Genomic DNA, 27,842 nt, shown 5'->3' with positions numbered 1-27,842 from the left:
CATTTTCTCATAATAATGAGATTCTAACTCATAATTACAATGTGAGGTTGTGTTTTCCTTTTTTTTAATGACTTGAGGATTTGAAAAGAATATTAAGTTTAAAGATTTGTTTCCCCAAAAAGAAATAACAATGGCTATATTAACTGATTATTTATAATAAATGTTTAAACAGGTATTTTTGACTTTTTCATTCTTTACAAAAAGCCGAATTGGTATAAGTCTGTAAATCCTTGCAGGCCTGGGTGAAAGACCATTCTAACAGTTTCAGAGTAAAAGCTTTTTTCGACTGGTTGTAACTCGGCTAGCTGACTAGTGGCCACTGGGACAGTGAGCTGGTTACAGTCTAACCAATCAGAAACTTTTGGGAAGCAGCTTAATGTTGCTACCTGTTATGGTTGGGTATATAAGAGATGGTTGCATTTCAAATCTGTTTACAGTAGGTCTTGTTTTATAAGTGTGGTTTTGTGTGGTGCACAGAAAGATCACTGACAGAAATATGAAGGATTATTTCAGGACATGGCGCTCACACAGCATGTGTTGTGTTTGTGTTAGTGTTGTAATTATGACGGTCTAAAATGAATAATAATTATAATGTGAAACTTGCCAACCCCCTTCAGAAACAAAGGGAGCATGCGTGAAAGTACAAGCTCACATTTATTTGTTATAATTGTTATATTTGACCTTTAACTGGCTTCTGTATTTTATTCATTACTATTGCCAATTTGAAACTATTACCTAAGTATTTTACGGATGGACGCTCAGATGTCCTGCTTTTCTTGTAGAACGTGAACGCAGCTTGACTGACGTTGCACAGGCAAGCTGAACATGGCGTCCGGGCAGCAGTGGGTGTTGGTGGAAATGGTGCAGGCGTTTTATGAGGTACGTGTCTCCTCTGCGGGTCTCTGTCGAGCAGAATCCAGCCCCGACGTTCACAGGTTCGATTCCTCGGTTGTTCGAAGTCCGGTCGTGTTTTTTTTTAGTTTAGTCCGAAGCTGTAAATGTTAAACTTGTCGGTACGGTGGCCTGAGGGACGTGTCGCAGCCAATCAGCGGCTCCCGTTTGACTGCTCACGGCCACTCAACGACCAGAAGTAAAGAAACAAGGAAGTTTGAGTGAACGTCGCCGATCCTTCTTCGTCTGAAAAGCAGAAATGATTTGTTGAAGCTGCTCCGCTGCTGGCGTTCTGTCGTAGAAGCCAAGATAAAGAGTTTAACCACATGCCATGCTATTTATTGCACTGGTGAGATCGTAACGTGTGTTACAGGAATACAACCAAACACAGATACTTCCCGGGATGTTGAAAAAAAGTAAATGTGGGTTTAGGTTGTACAATCAAGGTGTGGCGTTTCTTAGATGCAGACAAAAATATATTTTTTTCAATCTATAGTCGGAGCCTGTGATTTGGGTTGGTTTTCTTCCATGGTTGTTATTTTCCGATACATTTGCAAACATTCCAAAGACGGAAATACTCTGCTTCTCTGCTATTGGTCCAATACGCTGTCAGTCACAACCAGGTGGAGACGGCTGAACGTGGAGACGCTGTTAAACGTCACGTGTGTTCAGGCGTTTTGGTGAATTTCTATAAAAAATGGGAATGGAACCAATGTCTGATAATTGCCTGCTTTTCATGGGCTGTATTTATTAGTGATGGCGAGATGAAGCTTCATGAAGCATTGACGCTTTCCATCCAATTGGTTCACTCATGGGCCGAAGCTTCATGGTGCTTCATTTGCTCCACTGTGCCATCAAGTGGACAATAAATGTAAAACAGGCAGAGTGATTATAATGACACCATGTCTTTGGTGTGTGAAGCTTTGAATTGAATAAATGAATGAATGATGTTTGTGATGCCAATACATACATTATGAACTTATTAATATGGTGTCTGTCTTTATGATACAATGGCGGGGTCAAAAGGGAAAGTGGAAACAAATTGGGCAGAGGGTTGTGAGGTGAATGTGCTTATGTTACTAGGGACAACATGTAACACGTGGGACATTTTATTAATTTTTATTTAAAAATAACAACTTTACCACAGTGCTGGGTTTCAGGCGTTTTTTTTTTTAGCAAACAAACGCGCAAAATGTGAGGTGGGGTGGGGGGGATCCATTGCGTTTCGCTGCCCCTTATATTTCGATTCGCACGCCAAACCCGCGAACCATTTCCTGACTCAGTCACGTGGTACGGCCGGCTCGCGGTGCTTTGAACGTCACCACATACGTCATCAACACAAATCGATACGCGCTTCACAAAAATCTTCCTAGATTACTCGACACATGCTTCAAAGCCTCGACACGGAAGCACACATCACTAGTATTTATACAGCGCTTCTCTAGTACTTCATGACCACTCTACTTTACACACACATTCATACAGTCCACCTATGTGCAGCACCTTCTCTGTGAGTACGGGCAGTTTTGGGGTGCAGTATCTTGCCTGGGACATTTCAGCATGCAGAATGGAAGGGGATTGAACTGCCGACCTTCTGGTTAGAGGATGACCCGCCCTATTCTCTGAGCCACAGCCGCCTCTCAACTTCAAATAGCCTGATTGCTGTTGCTGTATTTGAACTGGAGCATTCCTGTTCATGCAGTACTAAGTTTCTCATGTTGAAGTCCTCCAGGAACTGATCCACTAAACTGCGCACTCATTGGACTAATGTCCAAGGTCCATATACCCGCGGTCAAACTTAAGTCACTTAGGTTGGTATCGATCAGACTATGAATGTGTGTGGGGACCACATCATACTGGATAGAGTTCTCTCCGAACCTGAAGTGGACAGGTTCGGAGAGAACTCATTCGTAAGCTGAGACCTGCACCTGTGCTGAACACTCATTGATATTGGCTATGATTATTACACAATATATTCCCACCCTAACCTCAACCATCATGACTAAATACCCAACCCCTACTGTACTTTTTACCTAAACCTAATTCTAACCCTTACCCCAAACAGTTCTTTGAATGTGGGAGGCAATGTCTTCAGTCTGTAATAGTCAAACTTATCCTCACAAAATAGATTTTCAGACATGACCTCCTGAGGATGGCTGCTCTCTCTGGAGTTTGTCTTCACACATAATGAGCGTATCAGGAGATTCTCCGCTCAGATGTGTTCAGAACAACACAGAAAGGTCTGGAGGGTTCAGGCGAGGGGGGGTGCAGCAGGCAGAGGCCGTTGTTCATAGCACATCGACACCAGCATCTGCCCTTATCTCCCAAAACTCTCTTGACATCTTCGTTGGTGTCTTCTACGTTTATGGCACTGCTTTTTCATCCTGAGATATTTATTTTCTTTGTTTTTTTTGGAAACGTTTTTGTTTTTAGAGACACCCCCACTCACCTGCGGTAAAGCCTGCAGACAATCTCCTGCTGTGTTCTCTTTTCACATCAGCTCCCTCGGACATTCTTCGAGCTTTATACTAGGGGGCTGGCTGGAAAAACGCTGGAGAAAAGTTTGGAGGCGTTCACTCAGACAAGTGCATTCATACATACGGCTACTGGAGGTTCTCTGTCGTTCAGTTCAGTTTCAAGTCTGAAAGCACCCTATTAAACCACAGCGTATCAATCTGTTTACAAACACACAAGTGACAGGGAAATAACTATTAGATATCAGTGCTCATTTAAACACATGATAGGTTAGAGTTGGATGATGAAACAGGACGCTTTAAAAAGGTGATATCTCTCACCTTTGCAACTGTCTAAGACATCAAATACAGACACCTTTGATGAAGGCTCCCATAAACTCCCATTTAAAAAAGAAAATCACTGTTTGTCGCAATTTACGAGCGAACCGTCTGGCGAAAGTCTTAGAATAGACAGATCACACCATTCCCGACCGAGTCGCACGTTTTGATGTATTTGTCGTGCATGTGTGACAAAAGCTGCAGGAGGAGTAGTGGGATGAAATTTGAGGCAGAAGAACGACGAGTAATAATGACGATAAGAAGTATGGGGAATAATAGTATATGTGCATGCATTGCATTACTGCACTCATAACAAGTCAGCTACGTTATCCAGAAGCTACACTAGGCCTGCTCATCAGAGAAACCATTAACAGTTCTGTGGTCTTTGACAACACAGCAGTCAGGAAAGACGTCACCCTGAAGCCCAGAGGAAGACTAAATGTATCGGTGGTGTATTCTTGCAGACAGTGTCTGCTGTCAGTCACTCTCCTGTGTGGCAGTTTTTGATTGAAGACAAATACTGTATCCAGACCAAACTGGTATTTTTCTACTCACAGAATATAACACAATAAACAACATATAAGGCAATTAACTGTCCATGCACAAAGACCCCAAAAAAGTCAATTGAGACAAAAAATAAAAGTAAATGTGACAGATGAGATAACGTGGTTTGGTCAACAACAGTAATAGTTATTGGAAACACAGCTATTATAAGAATAGTAAGACATTTGCAAAAATTATTATATTACCACAATTCCAAGACAGGACTTTTGTCTGTAGACACGTTTTATCTATGTTTTCGACAGGATTAAACTGATACTATGAGTCCAACTCACTCACCAGTCTGACACCAGTCTGACACCAGTCTAACTCCAGTCTAACTCCAGTCTAACTCTGTCCCTGTCGACCTCAGGCTCCTGCTTATCACCTGATCCTGGAGGGGATTCTCATACTTTGGATCATCAGGCTTCTGTTCTCCAAGACCTACAAACTTCATGAGACATATAAACTGACCGAGAAGGTAAAGTCAGCACAGTGCATTGAAAAACATAATACAGTGGTTGTGTCTGTGTCAACAAACAGCTGTCACCTGGATCTATGTTACAGGAAAAGGAGGACCTGATTGAGGAGTGGCAGCCAGAGCCTCTTGTTCCCCCTCTGTCCAAAGAGCAGCCATCCCTAACCTATGATGTTGTCACCGGGTAAATCCCACAGGACATCTCTCTGCTTCACATACTGCTTATAGACTCAGAGCTGTTTGATTCTTCATATTATTGATTGGTGTTTACAGTAGCCAGTAGCATTGAAGGTGCTCCATGCCCCCTTGGCAGAGTTGATAGTAAGAAGCAGCTCAACATAGAAGGTCATGTTGTCAACCTGCTCTCTGTTGTTGAGGACTTAAAGGTCCAGTGTGTAAAATTTCTATTGACAGAAATTTAATATAAAATAATCCTGGTGATGTTTTCACGAGTGTGTTTCATCTAAATTATACAAATTGTTGTTTTATTTACCCTAGAATGGGCCCTTTATATTGAAATACTTTATATTCACATCAGGGGGGGTCCTCTCTATGGAGGCCGCCATGTTTCTTGTAGTAGCCCAGACTGGACAAACTAAACACCCTTTGAGTTTTTATGAAAACTGAAGGTCACCACAGGTTCTCTTTCATGTTTGGAAGGGGACGGTGAGGTGAGGGGTATTCAGCTGCAACATGAAACTTCACCACTAGATGTCAGTAAATTCTACACCCTGCAACTTTAAGACAGCGTATGTACGCCAGTCAGAAGTTAGAGTCAGGGCCAGGGAGTGAAAATTTCCAGAAAGCTTTCTGATTGGAGGCAGCATAAGTAAATGGCCCTGAGTGTAGGACGAGTTGTCAAACAGTTGAACGTGTTTTACAGGAAGAGAAAAGACAGAGATTTAGATGTATAAATACTAATATTCTGGTTTTATAACAAGAGAGAAATGTACAGTTAACAAAGGGGCACAGGAATAAACCTGGGAACATACATTTTTCTTTTCATGGGGCTTTTAAGTTTTGGCTGAAACCAACTGTCCACGTGGGCTAAAGGTTCATTCAAGCTTTATTCTCTATCATCACAGTTGGCTCTGTAATGATTCATTCATCAGGATGGTTCTGAACAGAATTCACTTCTGCAATTTGAGAGCAACACCAAACCTCACTATACAAATGATGACACTGAAAATAAAGAATAGAAGATAGAATTTATCATTATTTATGGCTTCATTTAATTTATTGTTAAAAACAAGAACATGTCATGTGTTGTGTGCTACAGACATGTAGAGTTTGAATAACTGACTCAGTGCAAACATCATTTAGCGTCAATGAAGAGCTGAGACAATATGATACCCACTACACCCTCAGACAGTGGCAGAAGATGGATTGTAACAACCTGCATTCAAAAGCATCACCATCTGTGTGGATGCACATATGGATCCAGATGGAGATGAAAACTTGTCATTGTTTGCTATTAAAATGATTTAGTCAGTGGGGGGGTGGTGGTGGTATAAGGGAGTTTTCCACTTGTGTTGTCAAATTTTGGTCGGACTAGAGCCTGACTTATAAATTGACATGGCTGACATTATTGGCTGGTTACAGTTTATTACAAATATATTAACGTATATGTCAGCTGGTCAGTAACAGTAAATGAGATTCATTTAGTTCCACCAGAGATTCACTTGTGAAATGTCCTGCTTATAACTTACCTGTGCCACACTTTTAAAAATACACAAGTGTGAAGGAATCCTTTATACTGTAAATGTCAGTGGGTAGTCCAGGTGCTTAAACAGACACATCTTTGTTTTCACCTTTTCCTTTTCTGCCCATGATTAACCATACCAGTGTTTGTGCATGTTCTAGCCAACTCGCAATGAGCCATGTGTTTATTGCCAAACAACAAAAAAAAGACTTCATGTCACGTTGTCACTTAGTCATCATGCCATGTCTTTGTATACCTTGATTTGTTTGAAAGCTAACATCATCGTGCAATTAACTGATGGAACTGTGGCAACAATAAATGAGCATGTTTCATGTCTCAGCAATTCAATGTGAATACCTCAGTGAAGTGAGTGGGTGTGGCTGCCTGAAAATGAGGACAAATATGTATGACAAATAATTATATATAACACTATGGTGACAGTATGCACAACCCTGATATGGTGCCTATACGAAAACTAGATACTGTGTTGTGATCTGAACTCAATACTGTGAGTGTGTTCAGTGAAGTGTTTACACACTGCTTTCCATTACAGACCTCCCAGCCACAAAATCATAATCAATGGAAAAGAGTGTGTTAACTTTGCATCCTTTAACTTCTTGGGTCTCCTTGACAATGAGCGGGTTAAGGTTAGTACTAAGGATTTACTTCCTGTAGTATAACTTCTACTACTTTATTATTTATTATGTTTCTGGTGTGGTGAAAAAAAATAGTTTTGGTTTTTTGTTACTTTTTTTGTTGTTTTTTAAATTTCTTTTCTCTTCCTCATGACAGCAAAAGGCCTTGGCCTCACTCAAGAAATATGGTGTGGGCACATGTGGTCCAAGAGGCTTCTATGGAACCTTTGGTGAGTTAAAAACAAAAAAAAGATCTGCCTTTCATCTTCTGTTCACATCCTCTTGTCGGATTTGGGAATAATTCAACAGACTGTAGAAAACATGGCGGCTGTCAAGAATACGTTTTACAGTATATTCTGGCTCCAGCATCAGTCAAAAGGATGGAGCCTGGTTGGGGCTGAGTTGGGCTGAGTTGGGATGAGCCAGCGGCAGCCACCAGGGCTGGTAGTAATGGGCCGAGGCCCCTTTTCAGTGAAGCAGATATATTGTTTAACTCCTGTTTGCAGTGGTTTCCCCACATAGAGTCATCTGTGGAGCAGCGTTACAATTTTACTGCACAAATGACCAATGATAAAAATATGAGACAAACCTGCTGTCACAGAGTCACAGAGAACACAATTCTTCCTTATATCCTCATTAAATTACATTAAGAAGCCTCTGTATTCTATCTGTGAGCTTCTGTAAAGACTGATAGTTCTCTGTGTAAAAAAATCTTACTGTTGTTCAATCTTTATCAGTGTCTTAAACTAGGCCATAGCCATGGAATTGAGCCTGGAAAGTCATTGAAAATAGTCATAGTAAATGCAAATTAATCACTTACCTGTTTTTCTCCTCAAGATGTTCACCTGGAGTTGGAGAGCCATCTGGCCAGATTCATGAAGACAGAAGAGGCCATCATCTATTCGTATGGCTTTGCAACCATTGCTAGTGCAATCCCTGCCTACTCCAAGAGGGGTGACATCATCTTTGTGTAAGCTTTGTCTCTGCTAACGTGTATCATGCAAAAAGCAACAATGACTGTCAGTCAGGTTTAGCTGGTCAAAGGTTCAGTGCAGACAGACACATCCACCATCCGCAGCCTGTTAATGATTTGTGTTCCCTGGTTTTATGTTTTTGTCCTTGATTGTGTGTTCAGGGATGAGGCCGCCTGCTTCTCCATCCAGAAGGGTCTTCAAGCGTCCCGCAGCTTTATCAAATACTTCAAACACAACGACATAGAGGATCTGGAAAGGATGCTGAAGGAGCAGGAGCTGGAGGACCAGAAGGTTAGTACAGTGCTGTTTAGTTTGAGGCTACATCATGTTAAAAGTTGGGGCTGCACTTCAGTCCGGACAGACAGAAACAGACAAAGACTTTTGGAAACAACCACGTAGACAATTGATTGGGTCTTACTCTTCACAACATATCTTGCCCTGATTCGTCATGCTCCCACCATGTGATCCCTGTTTCTGGAAAGACCTATGGACCGAGATTATTTTCTAAAACAGACGCAAAGATCTATTTTGTTTTTTAATGAACATTTTATTGATAATACTATTATTAAGTAGTATTAGTGTGGACATTGCCAGATGCCAGGTGTCACCTTAAGGCTGCAAGTGTTTAAACTGCAGATATGTATGATCCTGTTTTAATGACTGTTGTGCTGTCATCAAAGTTTCGTTAAATACCAGACTTTGTGTCTTCCCCAGAATCCTCGTAAGGCTAGAGTGACCCGGAAGTTCATTGTCGTGGAGGGGCTGTACATCAACACCGCGGACATCTGTCCTCTACCCGAACTGGTAAATGGAAAACTAATGGACCCTAGAGGCTGCTAATGATATCCTATGATGAACCTAATATCCTTGGCCAGGCTCAATAAATGCTTTCAAGGGGCCTGTGATTTAGTGATGATCAAGAGGCTCTTGCACATCAATGTCTCGTAAGAATCAGCACAAACAATATCACCATGTTTCAACCTGAAATGGTCCTACTCAGGTGAAGGACAACACTAACAGGTTGATTCAACACAACAATAAGAGTTTGGTGTGAGGTGTTGTGTTTTTTTCACACATTTCCCCCATTTGGAAAAGGTGAACATGGTTTATGATACAGTGAACATGTAAGACGAGCAGACAGTGCTCTGTAGGAACATTTAACATTATTTAACTCTGTCAGACATCTACCTTAGAGCTCATATGAAGGAACATTTACCTGTAGCAGATACAAACAGTGGGCTTAAGAGCAAGGAGCTGAAGCTGTTTGCATGATGTTGACCTCATTCAGCAGTGTATATGTTTCAGTACTGTTACTTCAACACCATGACAAGTTTGAGACAACATATAAGCCTCTGTCCTTTCATTTCCCTTGCAACCTGATTATAAGTTGAATATGTTTTCTTGGGCCATGGATACTGTTGAACTGCTGCTGTGGAACTCACAAACATGGCAGATGTGTCTAATGTAATATGATGTATTGCCCTCTTCAGACCTGGTATTACCATCTGTCCTGAGAGATCCCATCACAAGTGCTCAGTGCTACGTTGGCCTGTTCACCCCTGACATTAAAACGCATCCTCAATGTGTCTCCTGTGACCACTTGAGATGGGATCACTCAGGACTGATGTGAATACCAGGTGTGAACAGCATCTGTATGTCTCTGCTCTGGTGCCCATTGGTGTGTTTGTGCAACTTCCAGGTGGAGCTGAAGTACAAGTACAAGGTGCGGATCTTTCTGGAAGAGAGCCTGTCTTTTGGTGTATTGGGAGAACATGGCAGAGGAGTAACCGAACATTTTGGGGTCAATGTAAGTGCATTCAGCTTTAAGGGTATACTGTAGATTCACACTGTTAAAGGCTGAGCAGCTAATGAGCAGTGGTGCTTACACCAATATACTCAGTGGGTAAATCTCCCATACTTATCAGTAGGAACAGCAACAATTCCTGGTTTCTTATCATGATTTATTGCATGCATTGATGTAACCAACAGATTAAATGGTATTAAACTCTTTCAGTAAACATAAAGAGATGGCACTCATGTTGTTTGGATCCAAGGTATACTTGATCAACATTTAGAGCATATCTGAGTAACCACAGTGAACCATCTCTGCTCCCCTGCAGATCGATGACATCGACTTGATCAGCGCTAACATGGAGAACGCTGTGGCCTCCATTGGAGGCTTCTGCTGCGGACGCTCCTTTGTCATTGACCACCAGGTAAAAACAACAGTTTTATTGATACACCTTCCAAGAAGTATAAAAAAAACAAACGGTTTAGCAGAGAACAAGCCAGTGCCCCAGTCTTCAGAACAGCTGTTCACCAACACTCCCCAACACCTGTGAAGCTGAACAAAGCTTGAGCAGTCTTGTTAAGCTGTGGTGAAACACAGACCTGTCCGTATGGACTGTAACTGCTTCCTAAGGGGCTTTCGCTAAATATGGACTTGATATTCATGCAAAATCAAAGGCAGCCACTGATTTTTATTTTCTATTTTTTGTATTTATTCGTTTTTTACTTAGATATCATGTTTTTTCTGGTGATTTAATGCTTCTCCTACTGACGTAAAAAGTAAGATGTTTGTTTTTTAGCGTCTGTCAGGTCAGGGCTACTGTTTCTCTGCATCCCTGCCTCCCATGTTGGCTGCTGCTGCCATCGAGGCCCTCAACATCATGGAGGAGGATCCAGGTACAAGCTCTGAAATACTAAAACACTTCTGTGCACCTCTCGATTATTAGGACATGTATGTACCTCAGCTGTACAGAGAAGTTTGTGACGAGGTGTTATTTGAGAGAATACTCATCATTTTCTAAGTCTTGCTGATTAGAAGCAGTGTGGTTTTCACTCATTCATCTTCACCATCTGCTTTGCAGATATTTTTGCTGTCCTGAGGGAAAAGTGCAAACAGGTTTACAAGGCTTTACAGGGGTAAGTTCTTCTGTACTATATGATTCTTTTTCTTTGACTACAGTCTTTCACTGTCAACAAAGACAGTGCTGAATGAGAACATATGTCTATATTTTAATTATTCTAAAAGTTTGTAGTTGCCTTTTGCAGGTTAAACTCAATCTAGGGGACATCCACTAAGGACTTATAACCCGTCTGTAGGTGCTAAACAATTCAGCTAATTTCTTATTTACAAAAGTGAGTGAGGTTGCACCACTAAATGTAGTGTGTTTGTTGCATGGGAATTAGTATTTTAAAGTTATCCTGTTCAGAGACACAAAATGTGTGTGTAGGGAGTAACTACATTTAATTTAAAGGTCCAGTGTGTAAAATTTAGGTCAAATGGATCTATTGGCATTTGGCAGAGATTAAATATACAATAATCCTAGTGATGATTATTGTATATCTACATTGTAGGAATTGTTGTTTTCTTTAGCCTACAATGGGCCCTTTATATTTAAATACTTTATATTTACATCAAGAGTGGGTCCTCTATACGGAGGCCGCCATGTTTTTTACAGTAGCCCAGACTGGACAAACTAAACACCTTTTTTGAGAAAGCTACCACAGGTTCTCTTTCATGTTTGGAAGGTGAGGGTGAGGTGCGGAGTCTTCAGCTGCAGCATTAAACTTCATCACTAGATATCATTTCATTTATTTGTTTATTTGACAGGGGCAATGCTGATTAATCAACTGCAAAATGACTGTAAATGAGCCAGAGTTAGCTCAACTGGCAAATTTTCATCGGTTGTCCCGGGCCATTTTTTTTAGAATGGCAACCTAAAATTGAAATAAAATGACTTGTTAGTAGTAGTTATAGTCAACACATACAAGCAATATATACAGATTAATGTTCAGACAGGCACAATGCATAAGAAAAAGTAACAACACAACATATGAGACAAAGCACAGCAAGTAAACAAACTGCAGGTAGGCAAGAAACTCATTCTACACACTGAACCTTTAAAGCCTGCAAAAGTCAAATCTGCACATTGAATATCAAATGAAAAGATGTTTTAGAAAGTCCCTGCTTATTTCCCCCTAGCACAGTACTCCACCCCAGTGTGTTAGGATTCAATCTGTCAGCAATACTTCCAGAGGAAGGCTGGGTGGAGTTAAAAGGCAGCTGGTGTTGTTTGTTGGATGAAATGTTAATAAATAGCAGTGATACTTATAGTCATACCATTCAGTGGATGAGACTCAGGGCTTGTATTGTTTTAGCTCATTGCTAAATGAGAGGCCACCTCTTTATAATCTGACCTAAAAACAAACATCTTGTCCTTTCCGAATTCAGCTGTCGGTTCTGTGGGTTCATCAGGAATTCACCTAAAGATACACCGCGTTTTACGTTGAAATGATGTCAGTGTTGTGTCATGATTATCCTTGTATGACAGAACTCCAGGGTTGAAGTTAGTGGGAGTGCCATTGTCCCCGGCTCTTCACTTGCAGCTCGAGAGAAGTTCTGGCTCCAGAGACGCTGACATGCTGCTGCTCCGCTCCATTGTAGATTACGTAAGTCCTACACTATTGTTCCCCCGTCCCAAATTCCTGTTTTGTTCAGATTATTGGAAACTGTTGAGGAGCTTCTAATCAGCAGCATTGCAATATCAAGATGAGACTCTTTTTTTCAGATTTAAAAAAACTCCTCATTAGAATTTCCCGCTTTTACACATTTGTGTTTGTTCACACAAATGGAGACAGAAATATTTTATATGCTTTCAAATTTTGCAAAAGTTTTCTAAATTGTTCCACAGTCGTAAATCAAATTGTGACATATCATTTAGTATAAATACTATTTGTTCTAAGTGTTTTATTTCGTTTTTATGTTTGCTGTGTCAGTGTTTGGAAAGAGGTTTGGCTCTGACCCTCGCACGCTACCTGGAAAAAGAGGAGCGCTTCCTCCCCCCACCAAGGTAAAGGGCTCCACCTGCAGAATATGAATTCTAAATCCTCACCAATATACTGAACACACTGTCCACTCAGTCTGTTATATGACAGCACCTGGCGGCACCAGTAAGGATTTAGCTGTAGCTAATGATAATAACTATTGACTAAGTCTTCGTCAAAACAATCTCACATGTAGACTCAAGCCGACGGGCGATCAAGTTCCATGTGTTCATCACAGCTGATCACCCTGTTCACACCGGCTCTTTGCATCAGTCAAATGATGTTGTTTTAAACCAGTCTAAGTTTACAAAGGTGTCTTGAGTGTGTCGAGAGAGAGGGGTCAGGAGTAGATGACTGAATCAATGGGCTATGCGCTGCTGTGCTATGGAGAAACCTTTTACCCATTTAAGAAAAATATCAATCATTATGTGTCGGTCAGTGTTGATATTGTGTCCACAAACAAATCTGTTTGATTCATTATGAAAGTGTAGCAGGTCAGAAGACGTCAGCTTAGTAGGCGGTCCTACATAATGTGGCCCAGAACACATTTGCATTCACACATTGAAAAGTATGTGGCCACGTGTCTCAGACCGCCTCAGAATGTTTTCTGAGTGATCAGATCTAAAGATGCAGGGGGTGCGTTCACACATGAACTTTAAGTTGACCATTTGTGATGGATCACTCAGGACGGATGGTAATTACAGGTCTGAAGGGTTACACACTACACACATACTGTACACTGTAGTTTGACTTAGCCCCACATTCACCATCCTGTATATGACAACGGTGAGTAAATATGCCATTTCCTCATGTTGTCAGTAAGGTTTGCTGAAAACTACAGTGTCTAGTTGTTGTAGGAAATCATGGAACCTCTGAGGTGTGTTTTTCAAAGGCTTCAGTTGGAATCCAATCATCTCGGGGCTGAGACTAGGATACTTATACTTTCTTAAAGGCTAATCTGTTTATGCAGAACATGTTTTTTCATTTATTTATCTTACAGTGGACAGTATGTCTTAATGTTGAAGTAGAACAATTTGTTTTGGCGACATTAGCCTTGGCACTGCCTCGTTGTGTCTGACTGCTCCCTGTGTGCGTCCTCAGCATCAGAGTGGTGATCACCATCGAACAGACAGAGGACGACATCCAGAAGGCTGTGTCCTGTATCCAAGAGGCAGCTGTAACCATCCTGAAATGACAATGTAATGATTGTGTCTGCTAAGAGACGCCGGAGATTTACCAGGACTCCACTGGACTGGTATGACGTCACTGTGAGGAGGACACTCCTGACCAAATGGTCTCATCCGACTTTGTTTGTCTCTTTGATTCATTGCCTTTGTTCACATTTCAACTACATGTACCACGTGCGTGTATGTTGTTCTGAATGTAAGCGTGGGTCTTCTGGCAGCAGTTGTTTCTCTGCTATCACTAAACGTGATCTTCACTGACCAAATGATCTGTTGCTTTTTATGTACTGACCAAAGAGGAAGCATTGCACTCATTATTTAACTCGCCATTCTGCAGTCTGTAGGACATGAACTGTACACAATGGTCGTCTTAATGTGCCACCGGTTGTTTGATGTTTAATAGACATTGGTTTTTACTACTGCAGTTTATTTTGTCCTCTGTTATTTAGTTTGTATTTTCTTGAGGGGGATTTTATGTCCAAAGCTACTATAATTAAATGTAAAGATATGTGTTTAAATTGAGTTGTTATTAAGACAGATTGGAAGAGGAACTGTGAAACTCTTGAAATTTAATGTCATTTAATTTTGCCCCAGAAACACTGGATCATATGTTTCCTATTGTGCCGTAGGCATCTTTCAATTGGCAGATTACACACGAAATCCAAACCAACCAGTTTCCTCACATAATAATCTGTACTCACTTCTGACCGTATGCATATTAAATGGTTTTTAGTATGCTGTTGATGAACATTCTTTGTTTGGAAAAAATGAAAACAAATCATAGAAATCACGGATAAAACAAATAATTACTTTAGAGGAAAACTACTTAGCTGTCTGTTTATTAAATGCATTTGGCTGTGGATACTGTATTGCTGTGATATGTCCAGGATTATCTGAGTTTGCGGAGTGCACCCTGGACAGGTCTCCGGTGTATGATGGAGTAATTCACATCCTTAACCTAAGTTAAAGTACTAAGACCAAGTCAATATTATAATAAGTAAAAGTCCTGCACACACACGTGATCACATGTTTACATTGAGCATAAGGCTTCAGTCTGACGCACACTTGTTGCTGAACTACCGTGGTTCTGTCTCTAGATGGCGCCCTCCACAAAAACGTCACTACACCTCAGTGTGCGCGTGTAAGTGCGCGTGTGCGTGTGCTTGATTGAGCAGGGCAGCGCAGGGGCCAGTCCGGGACCAGCAGCTGGGGCAGAGCCGCGGCTCTCGACGAATCTGTCGGACTGAGCTCCGGAGGATCGCACCTTTTGTTTCCTTCTGCGAAGCCGCATCTGGCCCGCACCTCCATGCGCGGCTGCTCCGACACCTGGCGAGTCTGTGCCGCTGCGGCTGCTCACTGAGGAACCAGCAGGAGGAGACGCTCCAGCAGGAGGAGAAGCTCCAGCAGGAGGAGACGCTCCAGCACGAGAAGCTGTGGAAGTGCGTGAAGCCACCATCGTTAGTTGGTGATAGGGATCGTGCCGGACCCCAGTGCGTGTGCACACCGCCGCTATGGCCGCATTCCTGAGGAGTTTGATCTGGATGCTGCTGCTGTTCCCAAAGCTGAGATGTGACGGTGAGTGTCTTTTCACGACGCAGCTTACACACAGTTCCACCCGAGAAGCGGAGGTGGTGATGCACGACGAGCAGCACGTTTATTACTCCCCATTGTGAAGAACGGGCTCTCATCCACGTGAGAAAGTTGGAGAGGAGCTGTTGGTGGAGGTGCGTGTTTGTGGAGATTTTCTCACTCAACAGCCCACACGTTATTTTCTCAAGACTTTTTCTTGTTACAGTGAAATGTAAATTAAAAAAAGTTGCAGTACTTTGATGGTTCTGTTTTGAAGTCGCACATTTCACATCCTCTCTGCAGACAGAGACTTGTTGCCTTTTCTTCATCCCTCCCGTCTGCGTAAAGCGGCCGAGCCACCTTTCTAAGTTGAATACATGTGAGTTCCTGCGGCCACTCGGACCTTCTTTGTCCTCAGCGGCTTGTTGACATGTGTTCCTGCAGCTCTTCGTCTTCATAAAAGCTTCTTGTGTCAGTCTCTGTGTCGTTGTCATGTTAATCGAAGGCTGAGGTGGAGGTGACGGCGCGCCTTTGTCGGTCATGCTAATAGATGGACTCGCCCTGCGGGGGGTGAGGATTGCAGAGATTTCCTGTTTTCAGCTCTGTCTTTGAGGACTCACCATTTGGTATGAAGTCAAGGGGCAGGGGGGGGGTGGGGCGCAGCGGGGTAAATGAACCCCCCCACCCCCCCAGTTTGTGCATCCCCTTTGTTTTAGAGAACATTCCACTACTAATTCATGTTGCTGACCATTAAAAAAAACTTCCTAGTATAGTTGAAACCACGTCACAATATTAACAATTCTTATCCAGAACTGAAAAACACAGCTATTAAGAGATAGAAGTGTGTGGTTTTCCTATAGGCTGGTGATTGTATGGAAACCACATGTGCAGAATCGGATTTCCAGCATTTCATGTACAAACAGGACCAAAGCACATGTTTAACTTATACTGAAAGGAATGAACAGGGCTCATTGTTAACCATAACAAAAAAGAAACCACTCATCTTGGTGGTGTTTAATTACAATTTGGTCCTTGTGATAATCAATCATTTAGAATTATCACACAAACTGGTTTTCATGCAGAAAACTTTGGCCTATGGGACTTTGGGCTTTTCATTTTAGCTTGAAGGTAGCCAGTGGCTTCCATCCATAAAACTATGAACTAAAACCTTGAAACATGCTGGAGGTCGGTCGTCCATTGCTGCAGATAACTTGTCTTCTGTAATGTGTCGACAGAGCTGTTTTCAGACATGAGCCGAACCGGAAGAGCATGTGTGAACGCAAATGTCCGAGTGAGAGGCTCCGGATTATCTGCAGACTTTCTCCGCTTGGTCCCAGAGTATATAGTCAGAAGAAAGTTGGGAGAATCTGACGTGTGAACACAGCGGCCGGGGGTTGATGATGAAGGCAACATGCGGCAGACACAAAAAGAAAACCAGTATGTCCCGGTGAAAAAGCGGTGACACACACAGAGAAGATGTCAGTGGAGTTTGGGAGCCGGCACTAGTGTCTTGTGTGTTGGCAAGAAAAACCACACGTGATCTCTGCTGCAGAGTTATTGCATCACTTCCTGCCTCTGCCACTTTGAAGTTTGGCTTTTTTGAATCTAATGTACTTACATGACTCTTGCTGCTCTGGGTTTGAACCCTCACGGTTGAATGCACTTATTGTAAGTCGCTTTGGATAAAAGCGTCCGCTAAATGTAATGCAATGCTCCACCTCTCTCCTGAATAATGAGGATGATCTGTTGCTGTTGTGAACGTGTCTGTGCAGAGAACCTCCCGCTGCGTTGTGTTTGTGTGAAATCCAATGTGGGTAAAGTCTGTGCACAATGCTCCGGACCGTATCCGCAGGTCATGTCTGAAAAACGGCGCGTGTAGTAGCATATCAGCACAGTTTTCCTCTCGCTGACAAAAGCCTCCGATTGGTGCCAAATGGAAAATAATGGTCTGCATTTTCTCTTCTCTAGTCTTGATGTCCACTCTTAGCTCTTTACAGCCATTCACACACACACATTCATACAGTGCATCTATTTGTAGCAGTTTCTTTATCACTCATAAACTGCAGGGGCAACTGTGGGTTCAGTATCTTGTCCAAGGACATTTCTGCATGCATTATAGGGGAGACTGGGATCAAACCGCCGACCTTCTGGTTAGTGGACGACCCGACCTGTCTCCCTGACACGGTTTACCCTCCTGTTAGATATCTAGAGGAATCAGCAACAACAGCTAATCAGAGTGCAGTACAGTGCCCTGACTTTTCCTTAGTGCTTTTATGTGAAGTACTACAGAAATGAATTTAGTTTAGATTAAAAGCCACACAAAATAATAACATGTAAGGGTCCATTTTTCAAGGAATTATCAAATAACTAGTTATTTTTCCATTGTTATAAAAATAAAGGCATTGCATTAAAGTGGAGAGTAATTATCCTGAGATTTGAGATTGTTAGAGACATCAACACATCCACTCCCTCACGGTGAACCCTGCTGAGATCTACCTGCTGTGTTCCTTCTCCTGCTCCTGCGGACATTCTCCGTGAGTTCTCTGAGTTTTTACCAGGGGGCGGACTGGAGGAACACAGCAGAAAGTCCAGAGACTCTCACTTTGACGTGCGTTCTCACATTCAGCCTCCAGTTCTCCGGAGTTCAGTGACTTTCTGAAAGCAGGTTTAATGTATGCCTGTCGTCTCCACTGCACTTTTCCAAACCTAGGCTGTACATGTTTTAGTTTGAAAACTCTGGAGTTGTGTTTTAATCTGAATGGAGAGGGGAAAAAAGACTTTTGGAAACAATGCTGCAGAAACCCACATTTGTTTCCTATCAGTTATTATCCTTCCCTGATTGGTCATGCTCATATTATGTGACCCTGTAACATCATCAGCCTCAACTACCAGTGGTCAATGCAACATGGACATGAATCACAAGCACCGCTAACACTGTCAGTAACAGTTCCACATCATCATTGGTTTAGGAAAAGCAATCCCTGGTTTGGCTTTTCTTCATCGCTGTTCCATGTTTGGAGTATTTTCTGTTTAACATCTCTGTCCGTGGCAGGACACCACAGGCAGGACACTTTGCAATGGGGCCCTGCATAGTCACATGGAAATATCAAATTACAGCACAATTTAATACAATAGTGGTTTGTGCATTATTAGCTTAAGCATGTTGTGTCTGTTTTTGTCAGTTATATAAAAAAAAAAAGCTGAATAAGAAGTTCCTAAACCTTAATGATGTGAGCACACTCGATGGAGGGAGAAGCAGAAATAGCTGCAGTCCAAGGTAGCAGTTGTGAACGTAGTGGAAGCTGTAACTAATGAGTGCTCACAGTGGTATGCGTCACCATGTTGAGGTTAGAGTAGAGAGGCCGAGCTGCTGCTGCTGCTGCTGCTGATGGAAATGAAGCCAGAGGGCCTTCCTTTGCTGTGGTGCGTGTTGAAAGAGAGTTCTGTCATACCTGTGATGAAACGTGTTTGGGATTCTGAAAAACAAGCCCAGCTGTGTAGGTACGTACCGTTGTTCAAAGAACGCAAATATCACATGTAGTTTAAACATAAGCGGCTGCACTAGGACTCTACCAAAAAAGGTTAAGAACTGGGAAGTGTTTAATGCCATTGAAGAATATTACGAACTAGCCCTCAGGCTCGTTTCTGCAAAAAAGCCCAGTTTTGTAAACCTTTAGGGTCCAATGCAACTGAGTGCAGCACCATGCAGAGTGTGCACTGATCCACTGAAGCAACTTGTTTCTATAGCTGTTGGCTTCACAGGCTGCCTTCAAGTGTAGCCTTTCAAGACAGCCATAAACACATTTAACATTAGACATGTAAGAACACACATGAAAACAGGTTTCAAACATACCCCAGCCTTAAACCCCTGCGTATATACAGTTCAGGGCTTTGCTGGATGATGTCACATTGACTTGCAATGAAACAAGTTGAGCCCGGTTTAAGTTGTAGCTGGACAACACTGTTATTTTTTGGGCTGGAGCCCCCTGCACTGGCCTCCCTGCTGTGCTTAGTGACTGGCTCCTTTCAAATGACTGAGGACTGCGTTGGTCTGAACCGGCCTAATTGCGGCAATCTCAGAATGTGCTAAAAAGGTCTGGCAAGAAGCACAATGTGCAAAATGTCCACGTTTGGCAAAGTCAAGTGGAAGAGAAAATGTTTAATTGTAAACAACAGTTTACTAAACCAGTTACTGCTTCAACTTTGACCCTCTGTACTTTCTGTATTTCAGTGGGCACACATGTCCTTTGAGATGAAGGAGCACTCCTGACATTATGGCTATGTTCTCCATTTGGTGTCTGTTTGTTTACAACCTGTATAGTTGTAAATAGGTCCAACATGACCTACGCATGGTGCTTACGTCATGTTGGACCTATTTCCTGTGATTCAGTTGGATTCAGAGATCCATGTGAAAGTTAAGTTAATGTTACAAGCTATAGAAAACTGCAGTTTTACTTTGATAATACAACTTCTTGCTTCCTTCTGAGTAAAACCCGTGTAGTGTTTGTACGTTGCACCTCTCCTCAAATAGTCATAAAACAGCGGGTGACAGTGATTAATGTGGAGTCTCACTCTTAATTAGGGGAAGCCAGAAACTGTATGTAAACCATTCATGCTGTTGTAATCAGGTGCCCCACCAATGAAATCAGACAGTTTAATAAATCCATAGTGCCACTCCAGGGTGGAACCTGTCTGTGGTTTGAAGGAGTGGATGAACTAATGGTGTTGTTATTTACCTACAGGGCAGGCACTGATGTAACTGACAAACACAGGGAGAGAGGATTAACCCTTTGCGTGGTGTACACATACAAGCTTTTTCCAAAGTTGTGTTTCCCTCAGCGTACTCCCTGTTACACCCTGGTTTGCCCCCTGTCCATTTCCCCCCTTCCCCACTCCAGTCGTGAAGCAAAGCAATGTGTAGCGGCCCTGGAAAAGCCAGAAGAGTTAGCCAGAGGTCAGTCCATTAATCTGGAGTTTTTTAGAAATGTGGGGGGTGTTCAGTGCTATGAGTTTTCCCTCAGTTTCTGGAGGAAGGAACGTGGTAATTCTATGCTAAGATGTGAAAACCTGATTCACATGAACAATAAGATAGTGGAGATTGAGCCATGTACAGTATATCCCATGTTAATTTGACTGGGCATGAAGTCAGAGTGTTCTGCCAAGGACAACAAGAGATAACATGTTTTAAAGCGTGACAATGTAACCTTAGAATGAAGAAATAATTAAATCCTCCCCCTGAAAGAAAAAATGAATTCATAAGCTACAAAATATAATGTTATTCAATTCAGTACATGCAGAGGTTTTATTGCTGCAGCTTTACTTGATCTGGTATGACCAGTAGAGTAAACTTAAGTAGATGACACTGTGCAACTGACATTACCGAGTCACTTCGGTGACAGTGACTCTTTTCGGTTTCCTTCTGGTTTGCTTCACTGCTGTGGGACCCATTGCATAATGCACAGTAGTAATGGTATTTTAAAAGGGCTGCTTTTGCTCCACTGTCCCATCCTATAGACTTTACATTGAGACGGCATAATCCATTTCAAATTGTAGTACAAAAAGTAATAATTAGGTATACCCCATGTTACGTGAACAACCAGATGCGTCATGAATATAATTGTTGTTTCACATATTTGGTATGTGCCACGCGTGTACTATGCACTATGTGTCTACTATTCGCGATCTGAGATTAAAGAGATATGGCCACACTGGAGGAGGTTCCTTCTGAGATCGCGACAGGGACCAGGGTCAAAGCAGCATCACATGTGAGGCCCTTACGTCAGCACTGCCCCGAGCATTCACATGCGTGTTGCAACCTGCAGACACATAATGTTAATGTCTGAGGATGTGCACAACCAAAGCACCAAAGTGACACCATAAAGCAATGATATGTTTGTATAGTTAAAACAAAGCCAGCACAGCTTCAGCTAAATGCTGACAAATGGAATAATGCACGGTCTTTGGTCTGTAAATGATTGTTGATTATCAAAATGTATGCTCATAGATGTTCTATTGTGACTATTGACTGATTGGCGAATAAGCAAATTTCTTCAGCTGTGAGAATAGGAGTGAGTCGTAGGAGTTAAACTTTAAATCTACACTCTCTGATTTTACTAAAGGGCCCAAAATGCCCCTAAATTCTTATTCCAGCTCACTGTTGATGTTTTCAAGTTCATCCTATTATGAGCAAATACTTGGGTGCACAATTGTGTTCTATAATTAACTAAGTGTAACTTTTAAAGTCACGTTTGTTTATTAGAAGCTGTTTTGAATATTTGTTTTATAAGCTGTCCTCATCTTGTTTTTCTTTTTTATCTTTGTTTTTTTCCTCCAAAGCCCACTGATTAATAGTTTTCTTATGATTACTACAAACTGTATCACGTGCACTGCCCCCCCCCCGATGACAGAGGATTGTGATCTTACTACTATATGTTTGTTTTCTCTCCTGAAGTTTACCAGGGGTACTTTTTAATATTACTTTTTCAGCTGCCTCATTACAGCCAACCTTCTTCCAGCAGTGCTAGTGCCTGGTCATCCTGCCTGCAACAGTGCTAGCTTTGTTCCAAGTTGCAGCTAATTGCTGGCTGGTGACAAGCATTCAAAGGAGTGCGAAGCCGCTTGAGAAAGGCTCCAGGGCGCTATTGTATTTATATGCGTAGCTGTGCCACAACATAAAGACAGAGCTCCAGAGGGTTCCAGCCCCTCCAGCCCTGCTCAGACCTGCATTAACATGCGACCGTGGGGATCCCAAGTGGACAGCAGACGTTACAATGTGTCTCCATGGCTTCCCAGTGACCACTTGTGATCCGATCTCACGTCCCACCATAACGTAAATAAACACATGGCCTCATCACTTCAAAGGTGTGTGTGTGTGTGTGTGTGTGTGTGTGTGTGTGTGTGTGTGTGTGTGTGTGTGTGTGTGTGTGTGTGTGTGTGTGTGTGTGTGTGTGTGTGTGTGTGTGTGTGTGTGTGTGTTAGAGAGTGCCAGAGAGAAAGAGAGATCCTGAGAGGGGTTCAGTGAATGAATGCGCTGTGCACAGATAAATCTGTGTTTGTGAAAATATTTTTGGTTCATTACAAAACTGTGGTGGGTCAGAGGACGTCGGCTGAGTGAGCGGCCCCTCAATGTGGCTGTAGAGGATCTTGGCCGAGTGTTCTTTGTTGCGACTGCAGATCCCGACTCCTCTGGTCGAAACATCTGTATTACCAAGGAAACAGCTGTAGAGTTGAAGCCACAATATGTAGGTTTGAGATTTCCTTACTCTGGTAGGAATGCAGCTTCTACCTCCATTCTCCAGTGTCAACAGTGCCACAGCCGTCTTTAATGTGAATGGAGCTACAGTGGCAGTCTCAGGTCCTGTGTGAAGAGTAACAAGGAGGGATTGACCTGCGGCCGCCATCTGCTATGAATGGGTTAAACAAGGTTGAGCTATGTGCTAATTCTTCGGTGTCTAACATGGGCAGTTTTCCTTGACAAGTGATGAGGGTAAGACGTTTTGAATGGGGGAAGGTAAAGAGAAATAGCAGTTAAAGTAATAACTGGTCTATGAGGGACGAGGGTGTAGAAGCTTTAGTATGCTTCAAAATGCACTGCATCTAGAAGTGTTCAGCTGCATGGAGGCGCCGCACTTTCTCAAGATAGTTTCACTTTTTGTGCGAACATGCAACACTATGAAATCCTATGAAGAGACACGGGGCTCTATTTGAATGATCTAACTCTAGTTCTCATGTACATTTAGGACACGACGGTGTCTGTGTGTTGTAAAGACATCACGTGATCTACACAGCGGAGTTAATACGTCACTTCCTGCCTCTGTCTGCTGCACCCGGCTGCACGTATGCCTGAAAATGTTGCTGTTGTGAACGCGTCTGTGCAAAGAACCTTCTGTGTTGTGCCCGTGTGAAAGGAAAACTGCGGGTAAACTCCGTAGCAAATTCGCCGGATTTTACCTACAGGTCATGTCTGAAAACGGCTATACAGTCACTGCAGAGAATATCTGGAGATTAATCCAGAGTTCGGTGCATGTCTGAAAGCAGCTTGTTTGTAGTGCACTCGTGTATATAGATGACTGTTACTGTCTTGATAATGCTATGTGAAATAACAGTGAAATAGACCATGTTTTTGTTGATCAGTCCCTTTCTGCTGCCTCAAGATATCAACGCACCGAAAATGCGCCTGAACAAACCACATTTTAACACCAGCACACCCATTGGTGCTCCGATGGGTGCAAGTACTGGGCTGGGTGGACGACAGAGTCCACTGTGTATGTGCACTCTCTTACCCCTATTTGTATGATTCATCATGTCTTGCCATTCTCTCGAGTGTTTTAGACAGTTTGGCTCCACCTCCGATCTCCAGTGATGAAAACAAAGCAGATGAACACACTCGTTTTTTCGTTGAGATGCAATGACACACGTCCTCTTTAACGCTTATTTTGCGACTCTTTGCCACCTCGGCCCCAAATTCAGCCTCTGTTCATGCAGTCCTCATTGACTTTGAAAAGACTGATGTAAAAGACATAGTCAATAAGATAGATAGATAACAGATAGATAGATAGATAGATAGGTAGATGTACTTTAATTATCCCAAATTGGGAAATTATTGAACATCACTGGCCTCCATCTTCCTTTTTCCTATTACCAAATGTTTTCTGGCATGTTTGTGAAGCTGAATATGATCCGCCGTAAAAGAAAACTGAAAGACAATCTTGTCTCCTAACCCACATATACACGCTCATTTTGGTGTTTCATGTAAGCACTGGTTCAGGCGCCATCTCCTTGGTTACCAACACAAAAATAAGCCTCAGTGCTGGTGGACTAGTTATCAGCATCCAGATGACAGACTGCACCAGGGTCAAACAAAAGGCAGAGTCACACAAATGAAAACTCATCTACTGGCAATGTGAAAGGAAAATCGTTTTCAAAACCCTTGACCATTATATTACCATCGGTCAGCTGTATTTTGCAGAATCAGATCGTGTTGGAAGATGCTTGTGGTCCAGTATCAGTCCATGGCCAGGTGGTTGGGGACCACTGACCTATCAAACTGTACTGCACATGCTTCCTTACATATAAACATGAAAATAAAGAGTTACAGTCATTGTAATACGGGGAACAGCCCAAATCCAACCAAATCATCACACATTTATTGTGAATACGGAGTATATAGCTTGGTCAGCCACGTACTACATTTCCATTGCTGCAGCTCATCAGTGAACATGGACCCTGGCAGGAGAAGGAAAGCGATGACAACAATGTGTCGAGCTACAATGATCAACCTGAAATAAACAAGATTAAGAGTGAAGAGCTTTTCTTTTTCTGTATTTGTTGATGTGACCTGAGTGAAATGAGCGTTCGGAGGCAGACTGCTATGTGCTGGTATGCCTTGGGTCTGGTACTAATTATAATTCTGGATCTGGGACTGATTAGAGCAACGCGATGCATTCCCATGGACAGGGCTCAGTGTGGAGTAGTCGACAGGATAGAGTCCGCTGGCTTGCTGCTGTAAAAAGAGTCGTGTGTTTAAGACATCATAGTTTCTGGCTTTTTCGGGAGAACATCTCATTTTATTGGTGATCATTTGTTTAAATATTCATAAAGTTTGGTTTTGATTCAACTGTGTCAGCCCCACTGCTTTAAAGAAGACATTTGTATACAGCATGTGTATAAATATCGTAGGGGGACTTATCTTGATTTCATTTTGAGAAGAAACCATAGAGGCATCATTTTAACATGTGGTGCTAATTAGTGGAGCTGGTAAACAGAGAAAGAGGAGGAGGGCTACAAGTGTTTGAAGGAGAAAAAGCAGTACAACATGGTTTTGCTGTAGAACCCCCCTGTTCCTTTTGTACCTCCTCGCTGTGTCTGTATATGTTTATGTGGGAAGAATAAACAGGACAGCCATTTTGCCTCACAGCACTGAAGAGGTTAACAGAAAGAGAGGGGAACAGAGACGATCAGAAGAATCCGAGGAGAGCTAAAGGCAGGGAGCCTTTTTAATGCACAGTATGAGAACGTTAATATTCCTCTTTAGTTTGTCTCGTCCACATGCATGCGGCCGGTGCAATCTACTGTCCTGCCAACGACTTCCCTCTGATCTGCTGATCCACAACAAAGACAGGGGAGAAGGAGACTGCCAGCAAATAAACAAAGATCTAAAAACTAAAACAGGAATTTCAAACACTTCGAAATCCGGACATTTGATGGAGCACATTTCAGGGACACCGAGATGGGTGTCGTGTTTCCATTAAACATAAGCACATGGGCCTCACTGTTGACTTTGTGTGCAACTTTATTAAATGCTCATTTTCCGTTACCACTATCCCGTAATCACTTGCATCCCTGACCCGTGTCACATTGCTCTATAACCGGGCTTCTTAGTGTAACTTGCAAAACATACATAAACATCTTGTGTACTTAATATATATTATTAACAAATACCACAATCTAGCAATCCCTGCGTTTCGGTTGACTCTAATGGGGGGTGGTGAAGAGATACGATTTATCACTCCTGTCTGTTTAGAGAGGAACGTTTAACTGGAAGGTAAATTTGAAACTTCCCGAGTGGATTTTCCATCTGTCACTGCTGACTTAAGAAGTTAATTCCAGCAAATTGGGTGGATTTATAGTGTGTGGGGACCGGAGGAGATAAAGCATGTCTCAGTGAGTTGGTCTGAGTGGATTTTTCATAGGAGCGCAGGCAGATTTATTCTGCACCAGACAAAACACACGTCATACATCACACTCCCTTTACTGTGTTCGGTTCGTCATGTTGGGAGGTTTTATCGGTTGTTTGGTTAGGAAGTCGGCTGGATCACCTTTTGACCTATGTTACATAAATTGTATAGTCTGTTAAGTGAGAGCGAGTCCCTCCCCCTCCAGCCCCTCTACACACACCCAGAGGTTAAAGGTCAGCTGGGGCACTTGGCAGGACTTTTTCGGTCTCAGTTGGTATGTTTAAGACATTTTGTCTCAACACTTCTCTATCAATAGTATTTGCAGAAAGAAAGTTTTTTATTTTTTATTTATCTGTTTCCCCAGAAGAAGTTACTCTGGATGTTTTTAATCTTGTTGAATTCCAGCATGTGCCTGGCCGTCATCTGTTTAGATGAGAGGGTTTTTGGAGCCACAGGCAGTGTTGGTGAGTCTGTTCATAATTATCCTGTTAAGGTTGCCCAGGATGTGTTCTCGTGTTTTATGGTGAATACTTCTCTACCTGTGTAACTATCTTTAGAGGAGCTTTTGTTGCATTTATGTATATTGATTCGGGATCCCTCACGCATTCCTTTGTAACTAAATTAATAGAAACGGGGTCACTTTCAAAAGCGTGTTGCCCTGTACAGTTTTTCTTGGATTATGGATCATTCAGCAGTAAACCAAAAATATCGGATGTCAGGTGAAAACTTTATATCTCCACATTTTTTAAGGAAACCAAAAACCTGAGATACCGTTTTTGATATGAAATTATTCAGAGAGGAGAATCATACATAGAGTCCATCAAATACAGATACAGGGTTTGTACTCAACAATCTCTTGAAGTTGAGAACACAAAGTTTCCAAACTTACCAAAACCATGGGCAACTTTCTTTGTTACTTTCTTCCTTCAATGAAACCATGAAATCCTAAAGCTGAATATTTATTTCTCTTTCTATCATTCATAATACTTTGCCAATGGATTTATTTAGAACATTTTAACTAATAGTAATTGTAACCAGTTATTGATTATCCATGTTGCGTTCTGCCTGGCAGCCTCGGCTAATGCTGCAGTTTTCTTCTCGAATGGGGGGGGGTCATGTGAAGGGAGCCTGACGAATCAAGGCTACGACCCAATCAGCAAGTGGTGGAACTAAAATGGGACCAGCAGCGTTTCCAACCGTCTGTTTTAGTGGCTCCAAAACTCCGGAGTAGTGTGGACGTAGCCTTAGAAAGACTGGTGCAGACTGCTTATCATCTCTGCTTGAGGTGACATTAGTCACGAGTATAACACACGGAATCTCCCATCCAACTGTTGGCGTCAGTGGATTTTGATGAATGTACAGCAGCTTTTAAGAGGAGGGAAGAGGAGTTTGTACTTTTAAAAAGATGGTTGGCTATTTCTAGTTCTACTGGGTCCATTTTCATCCACTGTGTTTTTGCCGATGTTATTGTGCAATATAAATATTTTTTGTACATCTTTAATTTGCATATTGAATGAACTTTTTGTTGAATAATTTTAAGAGAATCATTTATTTATTTATTTAATTTCATT

At 42.2% G+C, this 27,842-nt stretch overlaps 2 protein-coding genes across 2 annotated transcripts in view; both read left to right on the top strand.

Moving 5' to 3' along the window:
• The first annotated feature begins 765 nt into the window (after positions 1 to 765).
• sptlc1 (serine palmitoyltransferase, long chain base subunit 1) lies at positions 766 to 14,761 on the top strand. The gene is made up of 15 exons (XM_035184275.2): positions 766 to 879; positions 4,597 to 4,704; positions 4,791 to 4,885; positions 6,957 to 7,050; positions 7,196 to 7,268; positions 7,876 to 8,008; positions 8,174 to 8,303; positions 8,727 to 8,816; positions 9,712 to 9,819; positions 10,133 to 10,228; positions 10,601 to 10,697; positions 10,883 to 10,937; positions 12,350 to 12,467; positions 12,795 to 12,868; positions 13,944 to 14,761. Exons 1-15 carry the CDS (start codon positions 826 to 828, stop codon positions 14,035 to 14,037), a joined length of 1,419 nt encoding a protein of 472 aa, XP_035040166.1. The 5' UTR covers positions 766 to 825; the 3' UTR covers positions 14,038 to 14,761.
• Positions 14,762 to 14,887: 126 nt separating this feature from the next.
• ror2 (receptor tyrosine kinase-like orphan receptor 2) overlaps positions 14,888 to 27,842 on the top strand; it is a 45,836-nt gene continuing 32,881 nt past the window's right edge. Inside the window, exon 1 of the mRNA XM_035184273.1 lies at positions 14,888 to 15,601. Coding sequence (XP_035040164.1) covers positions 15,538 to 15,601 — 64 coding nt within the window. The 5' untranslated portion in view covers positions 14,888 to 15,537. The remainder of the gene's footprint in view (positions 15,602 to 27,842) is intronic.

This window comes from Hippoglossus stenolepis, chromosome 18, assembly GCF_022539355.2.
Source record: "Hippoglossus stenolepis isolate QCI-W04-F060 chromosome 18, HSTE1.2, whole genome shotgun sequence".
NCBI lineage: Eukaryota > Metazoa > Chordata > Actinopteri > Pleuronectiformes > Pleuronectidae > Hippoglossus > Hippoglossus stenolepis.
The sequence above is the reverse complement of the archived record's forward strand: the minus strand, read 5'-3'. Positions and strand labels throughout refer to the sequence as shown.

Coding starts and splice junctions, on each gene's coding strand:
- sptlc1 (XM_035184275.2), top strand. CDS start 826: ATGGCGTCCGGGCAGCAGTGGGTGTTGGTGGAAATGGTGCAGGCGTTT. Junction 9,820..10,132: donor CCGAACATTTTGGGGTCAAT/GTAAGTGCATTC, acceptor GCTCCCCTGCAG/ATCGATGACATCGACTTGAT. Junction 12,869..13,943: donor CGCTTCCTCCCCCCACCAAG/GTAAAGGGCTCC, acceptor GTGCGTCCTCAG/CATCAGAGTGGTGATCACCA.